This window comes from Salmo salar, chromosome ssa11 (assembly GCF_905237065.1).
Source record: "Salmo salar chromosome ssa11, Ssal_v3.1, whole genome shotgun sequence".
Lineage (NCBI taxonomy): Eukaryota > Metazoa > Chordata > Actinopteri > Salmoniformes > Salmonidae > Salmo > Salmo salar.
The window spans coordinates 21,493,867-21,514,480 of NC_059452.1; the positions used below are offsets into that span (position 1 = coordinate 21,493,867).

The following is a 20,614-nucleotide window of genomic DNA, read 5'->3' on the forward strand; positions in this document are numbered from 1 at the left end:
CAGTTTGAACACAATAGTTTTCTGAATATTTTACAAGGGACACTTTCTTCACAATAGAAATGGTCTTCTACAGGAATGAGTGGCAAAATATACTGTATATATCTGCATTTGGAAAGAATTGGACAGTTTCCTCATAATGAATCTACTCTGGAGTAAGTTCAGTGAGCGCATGTCCCTAGGTTTGGCCCCTGATTCCTGAAGTGGCTTTATGAGGAATTCCTCACTTCTAATCCTGATGCGAGGAAAGTCAACCAGGGGAACCCTGACACTAAGGCAGTGTGCAGCAACTCCAGCCCAGGTTTAAGGGATTACATGGGATAAATTAGATGGACAGCAGGGGAGAGCAGGGAGGGTGGAGCAGCGATTTCCCTGATTCACATAGCTTTCCCATGAGGAGGCCGGAGGAGGGAAGAGGAAGGAGGGAGGAGGGATTGGAGCTTCAAACTGAGTGAGAGAGAACGCTAGACAGAAGAGGTAAAGAATGAGAATGAGGGGGAGAAAGTGAGAGGGAAATGGCTTCAAATATCTTCTTCTGGCTAATCAAACAAGGCTGTGGGAGTTTGAGGGGCCGACAGAGGGGGATGGAGGCGGGATGCAGAAGGCAGGAGGAGGAGGAGGCAGTGGGACTGTAACAGAGATGTCCCTGTTAATCCTGTGTTTGAAGAGTGCAGGCGGACAAGCAGGTGGGCAGACCCTCCTATAGTGCCCCCTGAAAGGACCCGGGGTGCTGGAGGAGAGTGGAGGGAGCTCCTCTCCTGGATCACATGACCCTGGGAGTGTGTGTGAAACCACTCTACCCACCATTGTCCCCCCTGGGGCCAGCCCCATGTGAAAGGCTGCAGAAAGCCTGTAATCAGATTAAAGGTTGCTAGGAAGAGGGGGGCCAGATTTTCGTGGAACGTGAAGGAGGGGTGGTCGCGCTCTAATCAATACCTGCCATTGAAGTGCAGGAGAGGGGCTAAATAACGCACCGGGTGGGCGTGGGGTACTGGGCCGCGGGGACAAATTGGCCTGTTGTTGGAGGGGGGATAACAGCTGGGCTGGGAGGAGTGGCACAATCAGTAAACTTGGAGTGTGGTAGAATGGGTGGGTGGGAAAGGGGGGACCGGGAGAACTCAAAAGGTGGCGGCCCTCTCCCCTCCCGCCCTGGTAATTATATCACTTTTGTGAGCTGATTGGAGCAGGCTGCAGGGTCCATCTGGGCTGATAGATCTCTATTCTCAGACTCACACTGGTCTCACCAACCCACCACTCAATGAACTATCAGGGGCTCCTCTGCTCTTAACAGGACTCATCATCATCAGGCTTCCTGAGAGGTCTGTCCCTGTCAGTCAGCCATCACACAACACCCCAGCTCACTAATGACAGACAATAGGCTCCTCTCTGCTTCCCTCCAGGTCCCAGGTGGAGCATTAATGAAGAAAGAACTTCAACTAGTTGCACCATTTCATTTGAACACTGAGGCTGTGGATGGTCTTTTGTGCTTAGGTGCTTGAATGGATGTGATGTGGAAGGAATGAATGTGAAAGAGGTTTCTGGTTGGGAAGGACACCCTCTTGAAACATTCGGGAAAGTGAGAAGCATCAGGGATGGAATATTACATAAAGGAAACTTCTCATCTCATTCTCATTTTCACACACAGAACTACGCCTATTGTAATATTTTTTTTATTTAACCTTTATTTAACCAGGTAAGTCAATTAAGAACAAATTCTTGTTTACAATGATGGCCTGGCAAGAGGCAAAGGCCTCCTGTGGGGACAGGGGATAAAAAAAAGGAAGTAGGACAAAATGGACAACACAGACAGAAGACACTGGCAACAGCACAAATACACCAGCAAACAAACAGTGGATGTGTGTGTGGTGTTTGTTAAGTAAAACAACATGCTTCCTTACATAATGAAACGCAAACTAATGACATCAGGTGACAATTAGAAACAACTGCTACCAGATCCTGGAGCTTTAGGTTGGCTTGGAGGGAATTCCAAGACCAGGGGAGTAATTTAAAGGACTTTTTCCATGCTCGGTTCTAATTTTCAGGACTGTTAGCATAAAACAACACAATTTGAGCTTCTTTTCATTTCAAGCTAGGAGAGAGGATAGATAAAATAGAACTTTTCCTAAAATGGCCTTCTAAATAAGAATGTACCAGTGTTTGAACCTGAGTGTTGCTAGTGATGTCCACCCCACAACACAATAGAGATCACATCATTGGTGACAAACGAAGGGCACCACATGAAAGAATACAGTTTACTATAGAATACTACAGTACTTACTATAGAATTCTGTAGTAAACTGTAGTAATCTGTAGAATACTATACTACGCAATGTAGTATTCCTCAATCATGTGTCACGCCCTGAACTTAGAGATCCTTTTAATTCTCTATTTGGTTAGGTCAAGGTGTGACAAGGGTGGGCAATCTATGTTTTCTATTTCTTTGTTGGCTGGGTATGGTTCCCAATCAGAGGCAGCTGTCTATTGTTGTCTCTGATTGGGGATCATACTTAGGCAGCTTAGGCAGATCTTGTTTTGGTACTGTGCTGTTTAGCCCTACTAAACGTTACGTTTCGTTAGATTTTTTTTCCGGTGTTCATTTAATAAAGTAAGATGTACGCCTACCACGCTGCACCTTGGTCCGACCATTCTCAAACAACGAGCGTAACAGAAGATCCCGCCACAAACAGACCAAGCAGCGTGGCCAGGAGGAGCAGACATCCTGGACATGGGAGGATAACTTGGACGGTAAGGGATCCTGGACGTGGGAGGAGATCCATGCCGGAAAGGATCGCCTTCCATGGGAGCAGACGGACGCAGTGAGGGAGGAACAACGACGACACCGGGGTTCGCAACCACGAGGGAAGCCCGAGAGGCAGTCCACCCCAAAAATATTTTTTGCACACGGGGTGGTTGGCAGAGCCAGGGTTTGAACCAGAGCCAACTCCCGTGATATGCACGGTGTCTCCAGTGCGCATCCACAGCCCGGTGCATTCTGTTCCAGCTCCCCTCACTTGCCGTGCGAAAGTGGGCATCTGTCCAGGACGGGTGGTGCCGGCTCAGCGCGCCTGGTCTCCAGTGCGCCTCCTCGGTCCAGTACATCCTGCACCAGCTCTACGCGCTGTATCTCCGGTGCGCCTTCACAGCCCAGTGCGTCCTGTGCCAGCACCTCGCACCTCGCACTCCTGGACAAAGGTGGTCCTTTGTCCAGGACGCGTTGTGCCAGCTCTACGCTCCAGGCCTCCAGTGATGATCCATGGCCCGGAGCCTCCAGTGATGATCCATGGCCCGGAGCCTCCAGTGATGATCCATGGCCCGGAGCCTCCTGTGACGATCCATGGCCCGGAGCCTCCTGTGACGATCCATGGCCCGGAGCCTCCTGTGACGATCCATGGCCCGGAGCCTCCTGTGACGATCCATGGCCCGGAGCCTCCAGTGACGATCCATGGTCCGGAGCCTCCAGTGACGATCCGTGGCCCGGAGCCTCCAGTGACGATCCGTGGCCCGGAGCCTCCAGTGACAGTCTACTGTCCGGAGCCTCCACCAACGGTCGGCAGTCCGGAGCATCCAGCGACAGTCGGCAGTCCGGAGCATCCAGCAACGGTCGGCAGCCCGGAGCCTCCAGCGACGGTTCCCAGTCGAGAGCCTTCTGCAGCGATCTACGGTCCGGAGTCCCCGGCGATGATCCACGGTTCGATTCCTCCAGCGATGATTCACGGTCCGGAGCTTCCGGCGACGATCCCCGCACCACTGAAGTTGGCGGAGCCACGAGCGGAGCGGAGTCTGCGTCCCGCACCGGAGCCACCACCGAGGGTAGATGCCCACCCGGACCCTCCCCTATAGGTTCAGGTTTGCGGCCGGAGTCCGTACCTTTGCGGGGGGGTACTGTCACGCCCTGACCTTAGAGATCCTTTTAATTCTCTAATTGGTTAGGTCAGGGTGTGACTAGGGTGGGTAATCTATGTTTTCTATTTCTTTGTTGGCCAGGTATGGTTCCCAATCAGAGGCAGCTGTCTATTGTTGTCTCTGATTGGGGATCATACTTAGGCAGCTTTTTCCCACCTGTAGTTTGTGGGATCTTGTTTTGGTACTGTGCTGTTTAGCCCTGCTAAACGTTACGTTTCGTTTGTATTTTTTTTTTTCGGTGTTCATTTAATAAAGTAAGATGTACGCCTACCACGCTGCACCTTGGTCCGACCATTCTTACAACGACGAGCGTAACATCATGTGTATACTTACTATAGAATGTTGGAGTATACTATAGAATAAATAGTATAATAGTAAATACTGCATTAAACAACAGACCACAAAAACACTACATTAAATTATACAGTAATGTCTGCAAAAACACAACAGTAATTACTATAGTAAACTCAGCAAAAAAAGAAACGTCCTCTCACTGTCAAATGTGTTTACTTTCAGCAAACTTAACATGTGTAAATATTTGTATGAACATAACAAGATTCAACAACTGAGACATAAACTGAATAAGTTCCACAGACATGTGACTAACAGAAATTGAATAATGTGTCCCTGAACAAAGGGGGGGGGGGGGTCAAAATCAAAAGTAACACCCAGTATCTGGTGTGGCCACCAGCTGCATTAAGTACTGCAGCGTATCTCCTCCTCATGGACTGCACCAGATTTGCCAGTTCTTACTGTGAGATATTACCCCACTCTTCCACCAAGGCACCTGCAAGTTCCCGGACATTTCTGGGAGGAATGGCCCTAGCTCTCACCCTCTGATCCAACAGGTCCCAGACGTGATCCGGGCTCTTCGCTGGCCATGGCAGAACACTGACATTCCTGTCTTGCAGGAAATCACGCACAAAACGAGCAGTACGGCTGGTGGCATTGTCATGCTGGAGGGTCATGTCAGGATGAGCCTGCAGGAAGGCTACCACATGAGGGAGGAGGATGTCTTCCCTGTAACACACAGCGTTGAGATTGCCTGCAATGACAACAAGCTCAGTCTGATGATGCTGTGACACACCACCCGAGACCATGACGGACCCTCCACCTCCAAATCGATCCCGCTCCAGAGTACAGGCCTCGGTGTAACGCTTATTCCTTTGACGATAAACGCGAATCCGACCATCACCCCTGGTGAGACAAAACCGTGACTCGTCAGTGAAGAGCACTTTTTGCCAGTGCTGTCTGGTCCAGTGACGGTGGGTTTGTGCCCATAGGCGACGTTGTTGCCGGTGATGTCTGGTGAGGACCTGCCTTAAAACAGGCCTACAAGCCCTCAGTCCAGCCTCTCTCTCCCTATTGCGGACAGTCTGAGCACTGATGGAGGGATTGTGGTGTAACTCGGGCAGTTGTTGTTGCCATCCTGTATCTGTCCCGCAGGTGTGATGTTCGGATGTACCGAACTTGTGCAGGTGTTGTTTCACGTGGTCTGCCACTGCGAGGACGATCAGCTGTCTGTTTTGTCTCCCTGTAGCTCTGTCTTAGGCATCTCACAGTACGGACATTGCAATTTATTGTCCTGGCCACATCTGCAGTCCTCATGCCTCCTTGCAGCATACCTAAGGCACACTCACACAGATGAGCAGGGACTATGTGCATCTTTCTTTTGGTGTTTTTCAGGGTGAGTAGAAAGGCCTCTTTAGTGTCCTAAGTTTTCATAACTGTGACCTTAATTGCCTACTGTCTGTAAGCTGTTAGTGTCTTAATGACCATTCCACAGGTGCATGTTCATGAATTGTTTATGGGGTTTTTTACCTTTATTTAACTAGGCAAGTCAGTTAAGAACAAATTCTTATTTTCAATGACGGCCTAGGAACAGTGGGTTAACTGCCATGTTCAGCAGCAGAATGACAGATTTTTACCTTGTCAGCTCGAGGATTCAATCTCATTTGTACTAAGTTTTCATTAATTATCTAAAGGAATGACCTTAAGAGTATCAAACAACTCCTTGCATAAACATTAATATTGCGCAAAACAAATTGTGACCAAGATATTTATTGACTAGTCTAGGAACAGTGGCTTAACTGCCTGTTCAGGGGCAGAATGACAGATTTGTACCTTGTCAGCTCGGGGATTTGAACTTGCAACTAGTTCAACGCTCTAACCACTAGGCTACCCTGCCGCCCCGTTCATTGAACAAGCATGGGAAACAGTTTTTAAACCCTTTACAATGAAGATCTGTGACGTTATTGGGATTTTTACGAATTATCTTTGAAAGACAGGGTCCTGAAAAAGGGACTTTTCTTTTTTTGCTGAGTTTATATACTGCAGTATTTATTATTTGCATATACACTGCCCATTCCCCTCCCCATATCCCAATTTGTGCCACCCATAAGTGAGAAAACTACATGCCAAGTATAGACCATATATTGTGTTCCCTAGAGGTTATCCTCTACAGGATTGATGTCCTGACCTCAGGACGGTTGAGCTAAAGTAGGCTAATGTGATTAGCATGAGGTTGTAAGAAACAAAAAAAACATCCCAGGACATAGATTTATCTGACATGGGCAGAAAGCTTAAATTCTTGTTCATCTAACTGCACTTCCAATTTACAGTACCTATTACAGTGAAAGAATACCATGCCATTGTTTGAGGAGAGTGTACAGTTATGAACATGAAAAATGTATGAATAAACCAATTAGGCAGTCTTGATACATCATTTTGAATAGATATGCAATAGTTCGTTGGATCAGTCTAAAGGTTTTCACATACTCTGCTGCCATCTAGTGGCTAAAGTTTAAATTGCGCCTGGGCTAAAATAATTCATTATGGCCTTTATCTTTCATTTCAAAGATGATGGCACAAAAAAAGAATCTTTGTATTAACTTTTACCAGATCTAATGTGTTATATTCTCCTACATTAATATCACATTTCCATAAGCTTCAAAGTGTTTCCTTTCAAATGGTATCAAGAATATGCATATCCTTGCTTCAGGTCCTGAGCTACAGGCAGTTAGATTTGGGTATGTCATTTTAGGCGAAAATTGAAAAAAAGGAGCGGATCCTTAAGAGGTTTTGATTAAAGAAAAGAGCAGAAGCTCTGAATTATCTGCTCAGACCTCTGACCAACCAACCAACCAACACTACAGGTCATGGAAAATTTGCTCTTTGAGAATTTTGTCCCACAGATTTACTCAAGGACAAAGCCCCCACTTATATCACAAAGATAAAAAAAATATATCGTAAATACTACAGTCCGCAAAACACTACAGTAATTACTATAGTATATTACAGTTTTTTTTGCTACAGTATTTATACTATAGTAAACTGTGAATAGTACAATATACTACAGTCATGTCTGCAACACTACAGCAAATATTTCAATAAAGTCTGCAAAAACACTCAGTGAATACCATAGTATTCATACCATAGTTGTCACGCCCTGATCTGTTTCACCTGTCTTTGTGATTGTCTCCACCCACCTCCAACTGTCACCCGTTTTCCCCATTAGTCCCTGGGTACTTATTCCGGTGTTCTCTGTTGGTCTGTTGCCAGTTCGTCTTGTTTTGTCAAGTCAACCAGCTTGTTTCTCCGTGCTCCTGCCTTTTCTTATCTCTCTATTGCTAGTCCTCACAGTTTTGACACTTGCCTGCCTTGACTCTGAACCCACCTGCCTGACCATACTGCCTGCCCTGACCTCGAGCCTGCCTGCCACTCTGTACCTCCTGGACTCTGACCTTGTTTATGATCTTTTGCCTGTCCATGACCATTCTCTTGCCTGCCCCTTGGACTTTAATAAATATCAGCTTGTCACCAAAAACACTCACAAACTTTTACAGATGCACAATCGAGAGCATCCTGTCGGGCTGTATCACAACCGTAAGGCTCTCCAGAGGGTAGTGAGGTCTGCACAACGCATCACCGGGGGCAAACTACCTGCCCTCCAGGACACCTACACCACCCGATGTCACAGGAGGCCAAAAAGATCAAGGACAACAACCACCCGAGCCACTGCCTGTTCACCCCGCTACCATCCAGAAGGCGAGGTCAGTATAGGTGCATCAATGCGGGGACCGAGAGACTGAAAAACAGCTTCTATCTCAAGGCCATCAGACTGTTAAACAGCCATCACTAACATTGAGTGGCTGCTGCCAACATACTGACTCATCTCTAGCCACTTTAATAATGAAAAAATTGATGTAATAAATGTATCACTAGCCACTTTAAATAATGCCACTTTATATAATGTTTACATACCCTACATTACTCATCCTATATGTGTAACGCTCGTCGTAAGAAGGAGAAGTGGACCAAAGCGCAGCGTGGTAAGTGTTCATGATAATTTATTTCAAGACACACTCAAACAAAATTACAAACGGCGAAAAAACAAAAGCGCACAGTTCTGTTAGGCTCAGAATGCTAAACAGAAAACAACCTCCCACAAACACAGGTGGAAAACAGGCTGCCTAAGTATGATTCCCAATCAGAGACAACGATAGACAGCTGCCTCTGATTGGGAACCACACTTGGCCCAAAGAAACAGAAAACATACATATCCCCACCCTAGTCACACCCTGACCTAACCAAACATAGAGAATAATAAGGATCTCTACGGTCAGGGCGTGACAATATGTATATACTGTACTATACTGTATAGATACCATCTACTGCATCTTGCCTATGCTGTTCGGCCATCGCTCATTCATATATTTTTATGTACATATTCTTATTCATTCCTTTACACTTGTGTGTATAAGGTAGTTGTTGTGAAATTGTTAGGTTAGATTACTTGTTAGATAATACTGCATGGTCGGAACTAGAAGCGCAAGCATTTCACTACACTCGCATTAACATCTGCTAACCATGTGTATGTGACAAATACTATTTGATTTGATTTGATTTGAATGATGTTAAAAGCTGTTTGAGCTTTTTCAAAAGCCAAAGTCAAACGGCTGCCATTTGAATAGAGAACAGTGTCATCTGCATAAAAATGTACATCAGCTGTCTCAATATGTCTCCAAATGTTGTTGATCTAGATAATAAACAACAGCGGACCTAAAATTGATCCTTTAGGCATACTTGAGCACAGCTCTACGGTGTCCGACTTACAACCATCTGCCTTAACACACTGGGTTCTATTTGACAGGTAGTTCACAAATTACTCCAGAGCCTGAGAAATCCCAATACACATTAAGCTCTGAACCAAGACAGTATGGTCCACAGTGTCAAATGCCTTTGACAAGTCTATGAATGCAGATACACAATGCAGCTTCTTATCCAGGGCACAGTGAACATCATTCAGAACCTTCAAAGTTGCTGTGACAGTGCTGTGGCTAGACCTGAAACCTAATTGCATATCACTGAAAACATTGTTTTCCCCGAGGTAGGCCTTAAACTGCTTAATGACTAGGGATTCCAATACATTTGCCAGAACAGACAATTTAGATATGGGCTGATACTTATTCAATAGAGTGGGATCACCTCCTTTCTAAAGAGGTGGGACAAATGCTGATTTCCACAACTTGCGGATTTCATTACATTCTAGGGTGAGACTAAAGATGTATGTTAAAAGAGGAGCAGTTATGTCTGCAGCTAATTGTAGTATGTGGGGGTCTAGATCATCAAGGTCAGGGGATTTTTTGGCATCAATTGCTTTCAGGGCTGTAATTACCTCTGAGACAGAGAAAGATGAGAAGGAGAACCTGGTGAGGGAGTGTCATGTAATATAGTCATATATCACTTTTCTATGTCAGGTGACATAACTGGATGTGTGTTGATTTTATCTATCAAGTTCTTTCAGGTCACTGAGAAAAGGATACTGCTACCTGAGACTGTTGTAGTCGAAGACTGGTTCTTTCCTACTCTGTGAGAGAGGTAGATTCTAGAGACCATGTTTTTTTTTGACAGAGGTGGACGCTTATGTCGATGGAGAAGTGCCCTACAATACCTCCACGTTTCCATCACCAATCGTCACCTCCTCACAGATAGAACACTGTAAAACATTTGTTTTGCCATCTGACATTAGTCCATCTGTTGGGGTCAAAGGGGGTGTTCTTGGGAGGGGATGACTCTGTAGAGGAGTCACTGAGGAGGGAGAACCAGAGAAACATCAATTCATAGATGGACTGGGCTTTGATTAGGACACAAAAGCAGCAGGATCAGTGATGGTGTGAAAGGGGTGGCGAGCGGGGCTGGATTAAAAGGATCCAATTAGTTGCTCCACCTGCATCAGGCCACCAATTAGAGTGAGAGTAGGCTGGTGGGGAAACGTCTCATAGTGCCGTCTAATCAAGAGGTGATCATTAGCCTTTTATAAATCAATAGCTTGGTTTGATTGGCAGGTCGAATCAGAGAGCGAATAGGAGATGGAAAGGGTATAATGTGAGTGGAAGTTCTGTGTAGCTGCTACAATGCTCATTGTTGTGCTCATCATGAACCCAACAGTAAGTTGAAATGCATATAATATGTTGTGATTATTGCTGGCAGCATCTCTGGTATCTGAAATCCCTCCCTTGGCGATGCTGCTGGATAATTAACTACAAGTCAGGACTGTAAGTCTCGACCAGGGGTAGGCAATCCTGGTCCTGTTTTTGATTTAACCAACCTGGAAGACCAGGTGTGTTGAATTTAGTCAATCACTGAACTGATCAATTAGCTCTGTTGGTCTGGTATGGTGCCTAGTTGGGACAGAATCCTGCAGTACCTGTCTCTCCAGGAACACCCCTGGTCTAGACAGTGTAAACCAAGTTTTGTAGCTGGGTTCACTCGTTAGTTGGTATGTTCTCACATCGGTAGGATGACTCACCCCGCTAGGCTGTATTTTCTTACTGTCACTCAGTTGTTTTATTGCACACCAATGCCCTCGGAGCATAAACTAGATATGTGGCCATTCAGGACTTAAAGGTTCATTCAAAATGCAAGCAGAACATTACAGACATTCCTTTGTTTATTTAGTTTTCTTAGTTGCTAATCATTTTCTGGAATTGGAGGTGGAGAAATAGCTGGAGGACATTAAGTCAAAGGGTAAAACAGGCAGACAATTTTCTTTTAAATATTGTTAGACAGTATACTAATGGCAGACCATTGACTATTAAATAAAGTTATTATATTTCTGGTCCTGAGAATAAGTTAAGATGTGATAGTGATTGCAAAATGGTATTCTAAAACAGAGATGAAAATAAAACTTCCGTAAAGCAGTTGTTAGAGCAGCCTGGGTGCTCATCGCCACGCCCAGAGCGGTCTCTGAGTGGGGCCCATGTCCTTTCTTGCGTCAGGGTGCTGCTGGAAGAATAGAGTTACTGATATGACAGGGTTTAGGCCCTTAATACAGGCCTACTGACCTGCCCCAGCCCTGATAGGGTCTAATGGATCAGAATAAACTGATTGACAGCCTTCTATAAAGGCCCAGTGCAGTCAAATATGTGATTTTTCCTGTGTTTTATATATATTTACACACTATGAGGTTGGAATTATACTGTGAAATTGCAAAACTATTATAATGCCCTTTTAGTGTAAGAGCTGTTTAAAAAGATCACATGAAATTTCAACCTGTTTTGGTGGGATGGAGTTTTGGCCTGCCAGGCAATATCACCAGGCGGTATAAGTTAATAGACCAAAAACAAAGAGAGTTTCAAACCTCTCTGCCAATAACAGCAAGTTTTCAGGTTAAATATCCCTCCCATTAGGCTCATCCAATTAATCCCCTCACTCAAACCTCTCCCAGACAGTCCTAGCAAAATTCTTGCTTGAGAAATTGCTCTTTGCCAAGAAGCTATTTTTGTTTCTTTTTGACAATTTTAATTGTAAACAATCACAGTAAAGTACTTAATTGCTACCCATAAATTATTTGATATTGAGATTAAAACGGCTACATTGGACCTTTAATCAATCCCTCTGTTAACAGACAGGAGAACAGGATCCTCCTTCGCTGACCCGCGAAAAAAGGATGGCTACCTGACAGAGTGAAGGAAAAGAGAAAGAAAGAGAAAGAAAGAGGGAAATACAACAGGCACCTAAATTTAACCCAACATCATAAAAAAGGAAGCACAAAGGAAGTACATAGGACAACTACACCTCTCCACAGTCCTTCTGCTCCACCATCTACACCTCTCCACTGCCCTTCTGTTCCACCATCTACACCTCTCCACGGCCCTTCTGTTCCATCTACACCTCTCCACAGTCCTTCTGTTCCACCATCTACACCTCTCCACGGCCCTTCTGTTCCACCATCTACACCTCTCCACGGCCCTTCTGTTCCACCATCTACACCTCTCCACAGCCCTTCTGTTCCACCATCTACACCTCTCCACAGCCCTTCTGTTCCACCATCTACACCTCTCCACAGCCCTTCTGTTCCACCATCTACACCTCTCCACAGCCCTTCTGTTCCACCATCTACACCTCTCCACAGCCCTTCTGTTCCACCATCTACACCTCTCCACAGCCCTTCTGTTCCACCATCTACACCTCTCCACAGTCCTTCTGTTCCACCATCTACACCTCTCCACGGCCCTTCTGTTCCATCTACACCTCTCCACAGCCCTTCTGTTCCACATCTACACCTCTCCACAGCCCTTCTGTTCCATGCTCTACACCTCTCCACAGCCCTTCTGTTCCACCATCTACACCTCTCCACGGCCCTTCTGTTCCATCTACACCTCTCCACAGCCCTTCTGTTCCACCATCTACACCTCTCCACAGCCCTTCTGTTCCATGTTCCACCATCTACACCTCTCCACAGTCCTTCTGTTCCATCTACACCTCTCCACGGCCCTTTTGTTCCATCTACACCTCTCCACGGCCCTTCTGTTCCATCTACACCTCTCCACAGCCCTTCTGTTCCACCATCTACACCTCTCCACGGCCCTTCTGTTCCATCTACACCTCTCCACGGCCCTTCTGTTCCATCTACACCTCTCCACGGCCCTTCTGTTCCATCTACACCTCTCCACGGCCCTTCTGTTCCACCATCTACACCTCTCCACGGCCTTCTGTTCCACAATCTACACCTCTCCACGGCCTTCTGTTCCACCATCTACACCTCTCCACAGCCCTTCTGTTCCACCATCTACACCTATCCACGGCCTTCTGTTCCACCATCTACACCTCTCCACGGCCCTTCTGTTCCACCATCTACACCTCTCCACGCCCTTCTGTTCCACCATCTACACCTCTCCACAGCCCTTCTGTTCCACCATCTACACCTCTCCCAAAAAAAAAAGTTATTTTTCAACAATGCTTTTATTGATTGTAAAAATGATTCTAAAAAGGTATGGAATACAGTTAAGGGTTTACTTGGTACATCTATCTCATCATGCTGTCACGGTTGTTGTCGGTGAATGAGGACCAAAACGCAGCAGGTACGTGAATGCTCATCTTGATTTTTAATTACTCTCAAAAATGAACATACAAAATAACAAAACACGAAAAACGAACACTCGACAAATAAACAGTCTGGTAAGGCACAAGGCTATACACAGAATAATCACCCACAAATCACACACACAAACACACCCTAATATATGGGACTCTCAATCAAAGGCAGATAGACAACACCTGCCTTCAACTGAGAGTCCCAACCCCAATTAACCAAACATAGACATACACTCACTAGACTCCACATAGAACTACCTAGACATAAACCAAAACCCGAAAATACTAAATCAAACACCCTTTACACAAACACACCACCCCGAACCACATAAAACAAATACCCCCTGCCACGCCCTGACCAAACTACAAAACAATTAACCTTATATACTGGCCAGGACGTGACACATGCCCATCTAGTGTGGAGGTTGACGGGAGAATAATAACAAAACCAGTTGATATTGCCAATCATTTTGCAGATTTTTTCACAAAGAAAGTTAATTTACTGAGCAACAATGTAAACATACATTCTACCAAACAAGCTATTGTCCAATGGATTGATGATCATATTATGAGCAACAAGATCTGCTCTTTTAGTCTGCAAACGGTGTCAGTGGAGGAGGTGTTAAACCTATTGAAGTCATTACCTGATGGGAAATCTACAGGTTATGATCTTATGGACAATTTTTTGCTTCGCTGTGCTGCTCCCCAGATTGCAGTTCCACTGAGATACATATTTAATTGGTCACTGGAAAAGGGGATGTTTGCAAATGTATGGAAGCATGCTAAACTTTGTCCTATTCCAAAAGACTGCAAACAACCCGCTACTCCTGCCAATAGTCGACCAATTAGTCTACTCCCTACACTCAGTAAGATATTGGAGGGTATTGTGAGTAGACAAATATGGGAGTACATGGAAAATAATGATTTGATTACAGCCAATCGGCATGCTTATCGCAAAAATCATTCCACTACCACTGCACTGGTTGACATGACTGACCAGTGGCTCAATGCTATGGATAATGGCAAGTTTGTGGGGGTACTATTTTTAGATTTCAGTGCAGCATTTGATTTAGTGGATCATGAGATAATTTTGACAAAATTAATGCATTATGGTTTTAAGGAGGTAGCATTGAATTGGGTACAGTCATATCTAACTGACAGGAAACAGTCCACTTATATCAATGGTTCATTTTCTTCCCCTCATGCTTTAAACTGTGGAATACCGCAGGGCAGCTGCCTTGGGCCACTTCTTTATTTAATATATACCAACGACCTTTCCTATGCCCTAGCTGAAACTCAAGCTACTATATTTGCAGATGATACTACAATTTATGCAGCAGGACAATCGGTCCAACAGGTACAGCAAGCTTTACAAGGAGATTTGGAGAATATTAGGGAGTGGGTTTGCCAGAATAAACTTGTTTTAAACACCAAGAAAACCAAAGTTATGTTGGTCTGTTCCATTAGGAAAAGGCCAAAACAGCATGGGATACAATTAAGTATGGGTTGAGTACAAATTGAAGAAGTGGCAGAAACCAAACTATTAGGAGTGCAGCTAGACAACTGCTTATCATGGTCATCTCAAATAACTAATCTATGTAAAAAAAATATTAAAACAGCATGCATAATCAGAAGGATAGCTAAATATTTACCAGGAAAAATTCTTAAGCAAATAACACAAGCTTTAATTGAGAGTCAAGTGAACTACTGTTCTGTGGTCTGGGGAAATGCATCATCAAGTGAAGTTAGGAGGCTGCAGATTGCACAGAACAAAGCAGCAAGGATTGTTTTACGGTGGAGATATGGTTTTTCTGTTGCAGTCATACGCAATGTTCTTGGTTGGTCATCAATCGACAAGATAATTGAAAAAAACATGCTTATTTTATTTCATAATATACATCATTTAAAACGGCCAAGTTCTATTCACAACGGTAATCAGTTGGTAAGAGACAGACATTCCGTAAATACTAGGAATAGATTGTCCACCATCTATGCGTTACCCAGACAGAAAAGAGAAATAGGCAAAAGAACATTTCGATTTAGAGCAATAAAGAAATGGAATAAATTAACTGAGCAAATCAGAAACCTTTCAATATATAAATTTAAACATTATTTTAAAACAATTTAAATATAATACACAGAAATGTTGTGGGATTACAGTAGATGAAGAATTCATATTTTTTAGATTGATTACTTATTGGTTTATTACGTTAGTATATTATGTATGTTTGTAATAGTGTGTTATATGTGAAATTGTGTTCGTGTATATAAATTGTATTTTAATATTTAAGGACTCTTGGAAGATTCGTCCAAATGGGGACTAAAAGAGATCCAAATCAAATCAAATCAATCCACGGCCTTCTGTTCCACCATCTACACCTCTCCACAGCCCTTCTGTTCCACCATCTACACCTCTCCACGGCCCTTCTGTTCCACCATCTACACCTCTCCACGGCCTTCTGTTCCACCATCTACACCTCTCCACAGCCCTTCTGTTCCATCTACACCTCTCCACAGCCCTTCTGTTCCACCATCTACACCTCTCCACGGCCCTTCTGTTCCACCATCTACACCTCTCCACGGCCTTCTGTTCCACCATCTACACCTCTCCACGGCCTTCTGTTCCACCATCTACACCTCTCCACGGCCTTCTGTTCCACCATCTACACCTCTCCACGGCCTTCTGTTCCACCATCTACACCTCTCCACGGCCTTCTGTTCCACCATCTACACCTCTCCACGGCCCTTCTGTTCCACCATCTACACCTCTCCACAGCCCTTCTGTTCCACCATCTACACCTCTCCACGGCCCTTCTGTTCCACCATCTACACCTCTCCACGGCCCTTCTGTTCCATCTACACCTCTCCACGGCCCTTCTGTTCCATCTACACCTCTCCACGGCCCTTCTGTTCCATCTACACCTCTCCACGGCCCTTCTGTTCCACCATCTACACCTCTCCACGGCCCTTCTGTTCCACCATCTACACCTCTCCACGGCCCTTCTGTTCCACCATCTACACCTCTCCACGGCCCTTCTGTTCCACTCTACACCTCTCCACGGCCCTTCTGTTCCATCTACACCTCTCCACGGCCCTTCTGTTCCATCTACACCTCTCCACGGCCCTTCTGTTCCATCTACACCTCTCCACGGCCCTTCTGTTCCATCTACACCTCTCCACGGCCCTTCTGTTCCACCATCTACACCTCTCCACGGCCCTTCTGTTCCACCATCTACACCTCTCCACGGCCCTTCTGTTCCATCTACACCTCTCCACGGCCCTTCTGTTCCATCTACACCTCTCCACGGCCCTTCTGTTCCACCATCTACACCTCTCCACGGCCCTTCTGTTCCACCATCTACACCTTTGAGAAGGGATTGACTTTTTGGTTTATTTGCCTAAACGCCAGTCACATCGGCGAGCTCTCAAATTAATCTCTCTCCGGTAGGACAAATCTGTGCCTTTAGCATTCGAGCAAGTGGCTCTCGAGTAACTTTTCCTATATTCCTGTTCCTTCCTCGTTCTACATTCCCGCTCTTTTCCTTCATATGCAAAGGAGAGCCTGTGCTCCAACACCCCAGCCCGTCATCATCCTTCTGTACCAGTGGCCTGCCGCTCACTGCAGTTGTTTTAGAGTCTCTGTCAGACCTCCACCGCAAAGAACAACCATTAGTCATGATCTTATCCTCCAAGTATCTGCCCCTTTCTTTTCTTCCTTTCCAAGTTTCTACCTCTCTCCATTCTCTGTGTGGCAAGTGACAGAGAGAGGGAGGGGTCTCCTCTCTGAACCATCAGATGAACTTCACACTGGATAAATAAAGAGGCGTTTTCAGTCGGTCACAGAGAATTCCCTCTCTCTACTGCAGGGCCCCGTTGCTAAGGTGCAAAGCCTTTTCATTGCTCAGCTCCTGTTGCTAGGGATGGCGCCTCTCTCTCACTTGAGGCTGGTTGCTAGGCAAGGCAGAGAGCTAGAGAGTGCACGCGGCCCAGTCTGGCGGTATTGTTCTGCCTGGCGAGACATCTCTGTCCAACGGAAGCCGTGATTGACACGTCCCTGCCTGCCTCACGTTGGCCTTGTCCCTCTGATGGACCCTGTGCCTGCTGGGTGGCACACGCGCGCACACACACACACATAATCACACACACACTCACACAGTCTTGTGAATGAGTCGGTCTGATTGAAGGCAGGTCTGACTCCTCACGGCAGTGAAAGCACTGCACACATTCCTCCACACCCAGGGGAGGGACACAGTAATTGTCGCTGGCCCCGATGGTCATCCATTCAGGCTCTGGACTCGTTTCGTTACTGCAGTTGAATTTGAGTCATCTTTTTGCAAGTGTGTTTGGTTTTCTATGAAGGATGTGTGATAAAGCTAAATTTAAGTAAACTGATTGCAGTCAGTGCTATTTCCAATCCTATTTCCAAAACTATTATCCTGGTTCTCAGAACACACTTTGTCCAATACAGCACTGGTATGCCCTCACACAGACATTCCCATGCAAGTAAATCAAGGAGCTGAGAGTGACATGTCTATGTGTGGTCAGACTGTCCCATGGTGACTGGTGGGGAGATGAAACAGAGAGGCCGAGTGGCTGCCCATTGTGTCCCTGTAGGGTTTGGCAGCCCAGAAGTGGCCCCAAGTGGCCCCATTTGCCACACATGCATATTTATGCCCACATGCAGATGTATGCAGATTGAGGGCTGTGGGAGGCTGTAGATGTGTCTGTGTCTGGCTCTGCAGTGAGAGAGACAAGGGAGAAAGCAGGGGACTGACCTTGCTGTCACAGGGCTTCAACTGAGGATGGGGGGCTGACTACCCCTCTCTCTAGCCCTGTCTGGGTGAGACCACCCCAGGCATTGCCCCAGCCTAAGCCCCAGCCCCAGCTACAGAGCACAGCACATCACATCGCATCACATGAGAAAAGACACAAATGGAACGTAAACATAGCTCCTGTTTGGCTGTTGGTCTTGGTGTTAAACATGGGGAAATGTACAAATCAACACCTCCAAGTTATGTCACATGAGCTTTTTTCCTCTTGTTTTGGGAAATCCTGAGTTGTTGTTTTATTGTCCAATTCTGATTGGTTTAGGACCTTCTGTGTGAATTGTCCTTAACTAAGCCCTTCCGCTATGGCCTCTTGCAGTGTTGTTTTGATCTTAGGTGAATGACAGAGCTTCTTCGAAGGTGTCACCATGCATACTGTCAGACTGGCGATGGAAATGCTGTAAACCAACTGAAATGTTATTAATATTTTACATTCCTGTTGTACTTACAGTACCAGTCAAAGGTTTGGACACACCTACTCATTCAGGGGTTTTCCTTATTTTTACTATTTTTTACATTGTAGAATAATAGTGAAGACATCAAAACTATTAAATAACACATATGGAATCATATAGTAACCAAAAAAGTGTTAAACAAATAAAAATCTATTTTATATTTGAGATTCTTCAAAGTAGCCACCCTTTGCCTTGATGACAGCTTTGCACACTCTTGGCATTCTCTCAACCACCTACACCTGGAATGCTTTTTCAACATGTCTTGAAAGAGTTCCAACATATGCTGAGCACTTGTTGGCTGCTTTTCCTTCACTCTGCTGTCCAACTCATCCCAAACCATCTGAATTGGATTGAGGTTGGTTGATTGTGGAGGCCAGGTCATCTGATGCAGCACTCCATCACTCTCCTTCTTGGTCAAATAACCCTTACACAGCCTGGAGGTGTGTTGGGTCATTGTCCTGTTGAAAAACAAATGATAGTCCCACTAAGTGCAATGCAGATGGGATGGCGTATTGCTGCAGAATGCTGTGGTAGCCATCCCCCACACATCACACCTCCTCCTCCAGCCTTCACGGTGGAAACCACACATGCGGAGATCATCCATTCACCTACTCTGCGTCTCACAAAGACACGGTGGTTGGAACCAAAAATCTCATCAGACCAAAGGAAAGATTTACATCAGTTTAAAGTCCACTGCTCGTGTTTCTTGGCCCAATCAAGCCTCTTCATCTTACTGGTGTCCTTTAGTAGTGGTTTCCTTGCAACAATTCGACCATGAAGGCCTGATTCACACAGTCTCCTCTAAACAGTTGATGTTGAGATGTGTCTGTTACTTGATCTCTGAGGCTGGTAACTCTAATGAACTGATCCTCTGCAGCAGAGGTAACTCTGGGTCTTCCTTTCATGTGGCGGTCCTCATGAGAGCCAGTTTCATTATAGTGCTTGATGTTTTTTGCGCCTGCACTTGAAGAAACTTTAAAAGTTTGAGAAATGTTCCGTATTGACTGACCTTCATGTCTTAAAGTAATGATGGACTACCGTTTCTCTTTGTTTATTTGATCTGTTCTTGCCATAATATGGACTTGGTCTTTTACCAAATAGGGCTATCTTCTGTATACCAACCCTACCTTATCACAACACAATCGATTGGCTGAAACGCATTAAGAAGGAAAGAAATTCCACAAATAAACTTTTATGAAGGCACACCTGTTAATTGAAATGCATTCCAGGTGACTACCTCATGAAGCTGGCTGAGAGAATTCCAAGAGTGTGCTGTCATCAAGGCAAAAAGATCTCAAATATAATATTTGTTTAACACTTTTTTGGTTACTACATGATTCCATATGTGTTATTTCATCGTTTTGATGTCTTCACTTTTATTCTACAATGTAGAAAAAATACAAAATAAAGAAAAACCCTTGAATGAGTTAGTGTGTCCAAACTTTTGACTTGTACTGTATATGTTTTCAAAGTAGAAAATAATAGAAACAAACTTCAGGAGAAAACCTATAGTAAATCTTGCCCATTGGGAGTCAGGTCCATCACATTACTTTTATAACATGAAGGCAATACTGGGCACACTTTACCCTTACTACTTTGATGCGTTATGATGCATCACACTGTCCTGTGTGGCTGTGGTGAGAGGAGGCTGCTGCTGCTGATGCACAGAGAGGCAGACAGGGGGCAGCCGACTCATACAGCACAGGACAAGTGCAGTGGAGGAAGAGATGGAGAGGGAAGGAAGGACAGACTCACAGAGAGGGAGGGAGGGAGTGAGAGAGCATGGGACAGGGAGGGAGGGGTGTATTCTCTGGGGACGGCTGTGTGTTTGGGTGAAAGGCGACAGCGTGTGTATTGTTGGAGCCCCTGACTCGCCACCCTGGAGAGCCCCCTGTTCCCACGGTCCGCTCGGCAAACAAACGCATCCCACCCCCCTCCCCATCTTCCCCCTGTCCAACCCTCGCACTCTGAGGTGATGTCATTAATTACCATCAAAATGAGTGTGACAGCAACCGAGTGTGCATGCGACTGCCTGTGTGTGTGTGTGTGTGTGTG

The 20,614-nt window shown here is 45.4% G+C and overlaps 1 protein-coding gene across 1 annotated transcript; it reads left to right on the forward strand.

Annotated features, from left to right (window-relative positions):
* The first annotated feature begins 592 nt into the window (after positions 1 to 592).
* On the forward strand, positions 593 to 16,648 carry LOC123725240 (leucine-rich repeat extensin-like protein 5). The gene is made up of 5 exons (XM_045690371.1): positions 593 to 683; positions 2,979 to 3,126; positions 3,512 to 3,749; positions 11,990 to 13,060; positions 15,668 to 16,648. Exons 1-5 carry the CDS (start codon positions 593 to 595, stop codon positions 16,646 to 16,648), a joined length of 2,529 nt encoding a protein of 842 aa, XP_045546327.1.
* The last annotated feature ends 3,966 nt before the right edge of the window (positions 16,649 to 20,614 follow it).

Bases quoted from the DNA above. Each gene is read 5' to 3' on its own strand.
- LOC123725240 (XM_045690371.1), top strand. From the start codon at position 593: ATGCAGAAGGCAGGAGGAGGAGGAGGCAGTGGGACTGTAACAGAGATG. The intron at 3,127-3,511 runs GTGCGCCTTCAC...CGGAGCCTCCAG, and splicing joins CTCTACGCGCTGTATCTCCG to TGACAGTCTACTGTCCGGAG. The intron at 13,061-15,667 runs GTTCCACCATCT...ACCTCTCCACAG, and splicing joins ACACCTCTCCACGCCCTTCT to CCCTTCTGTTCCACCATCTA.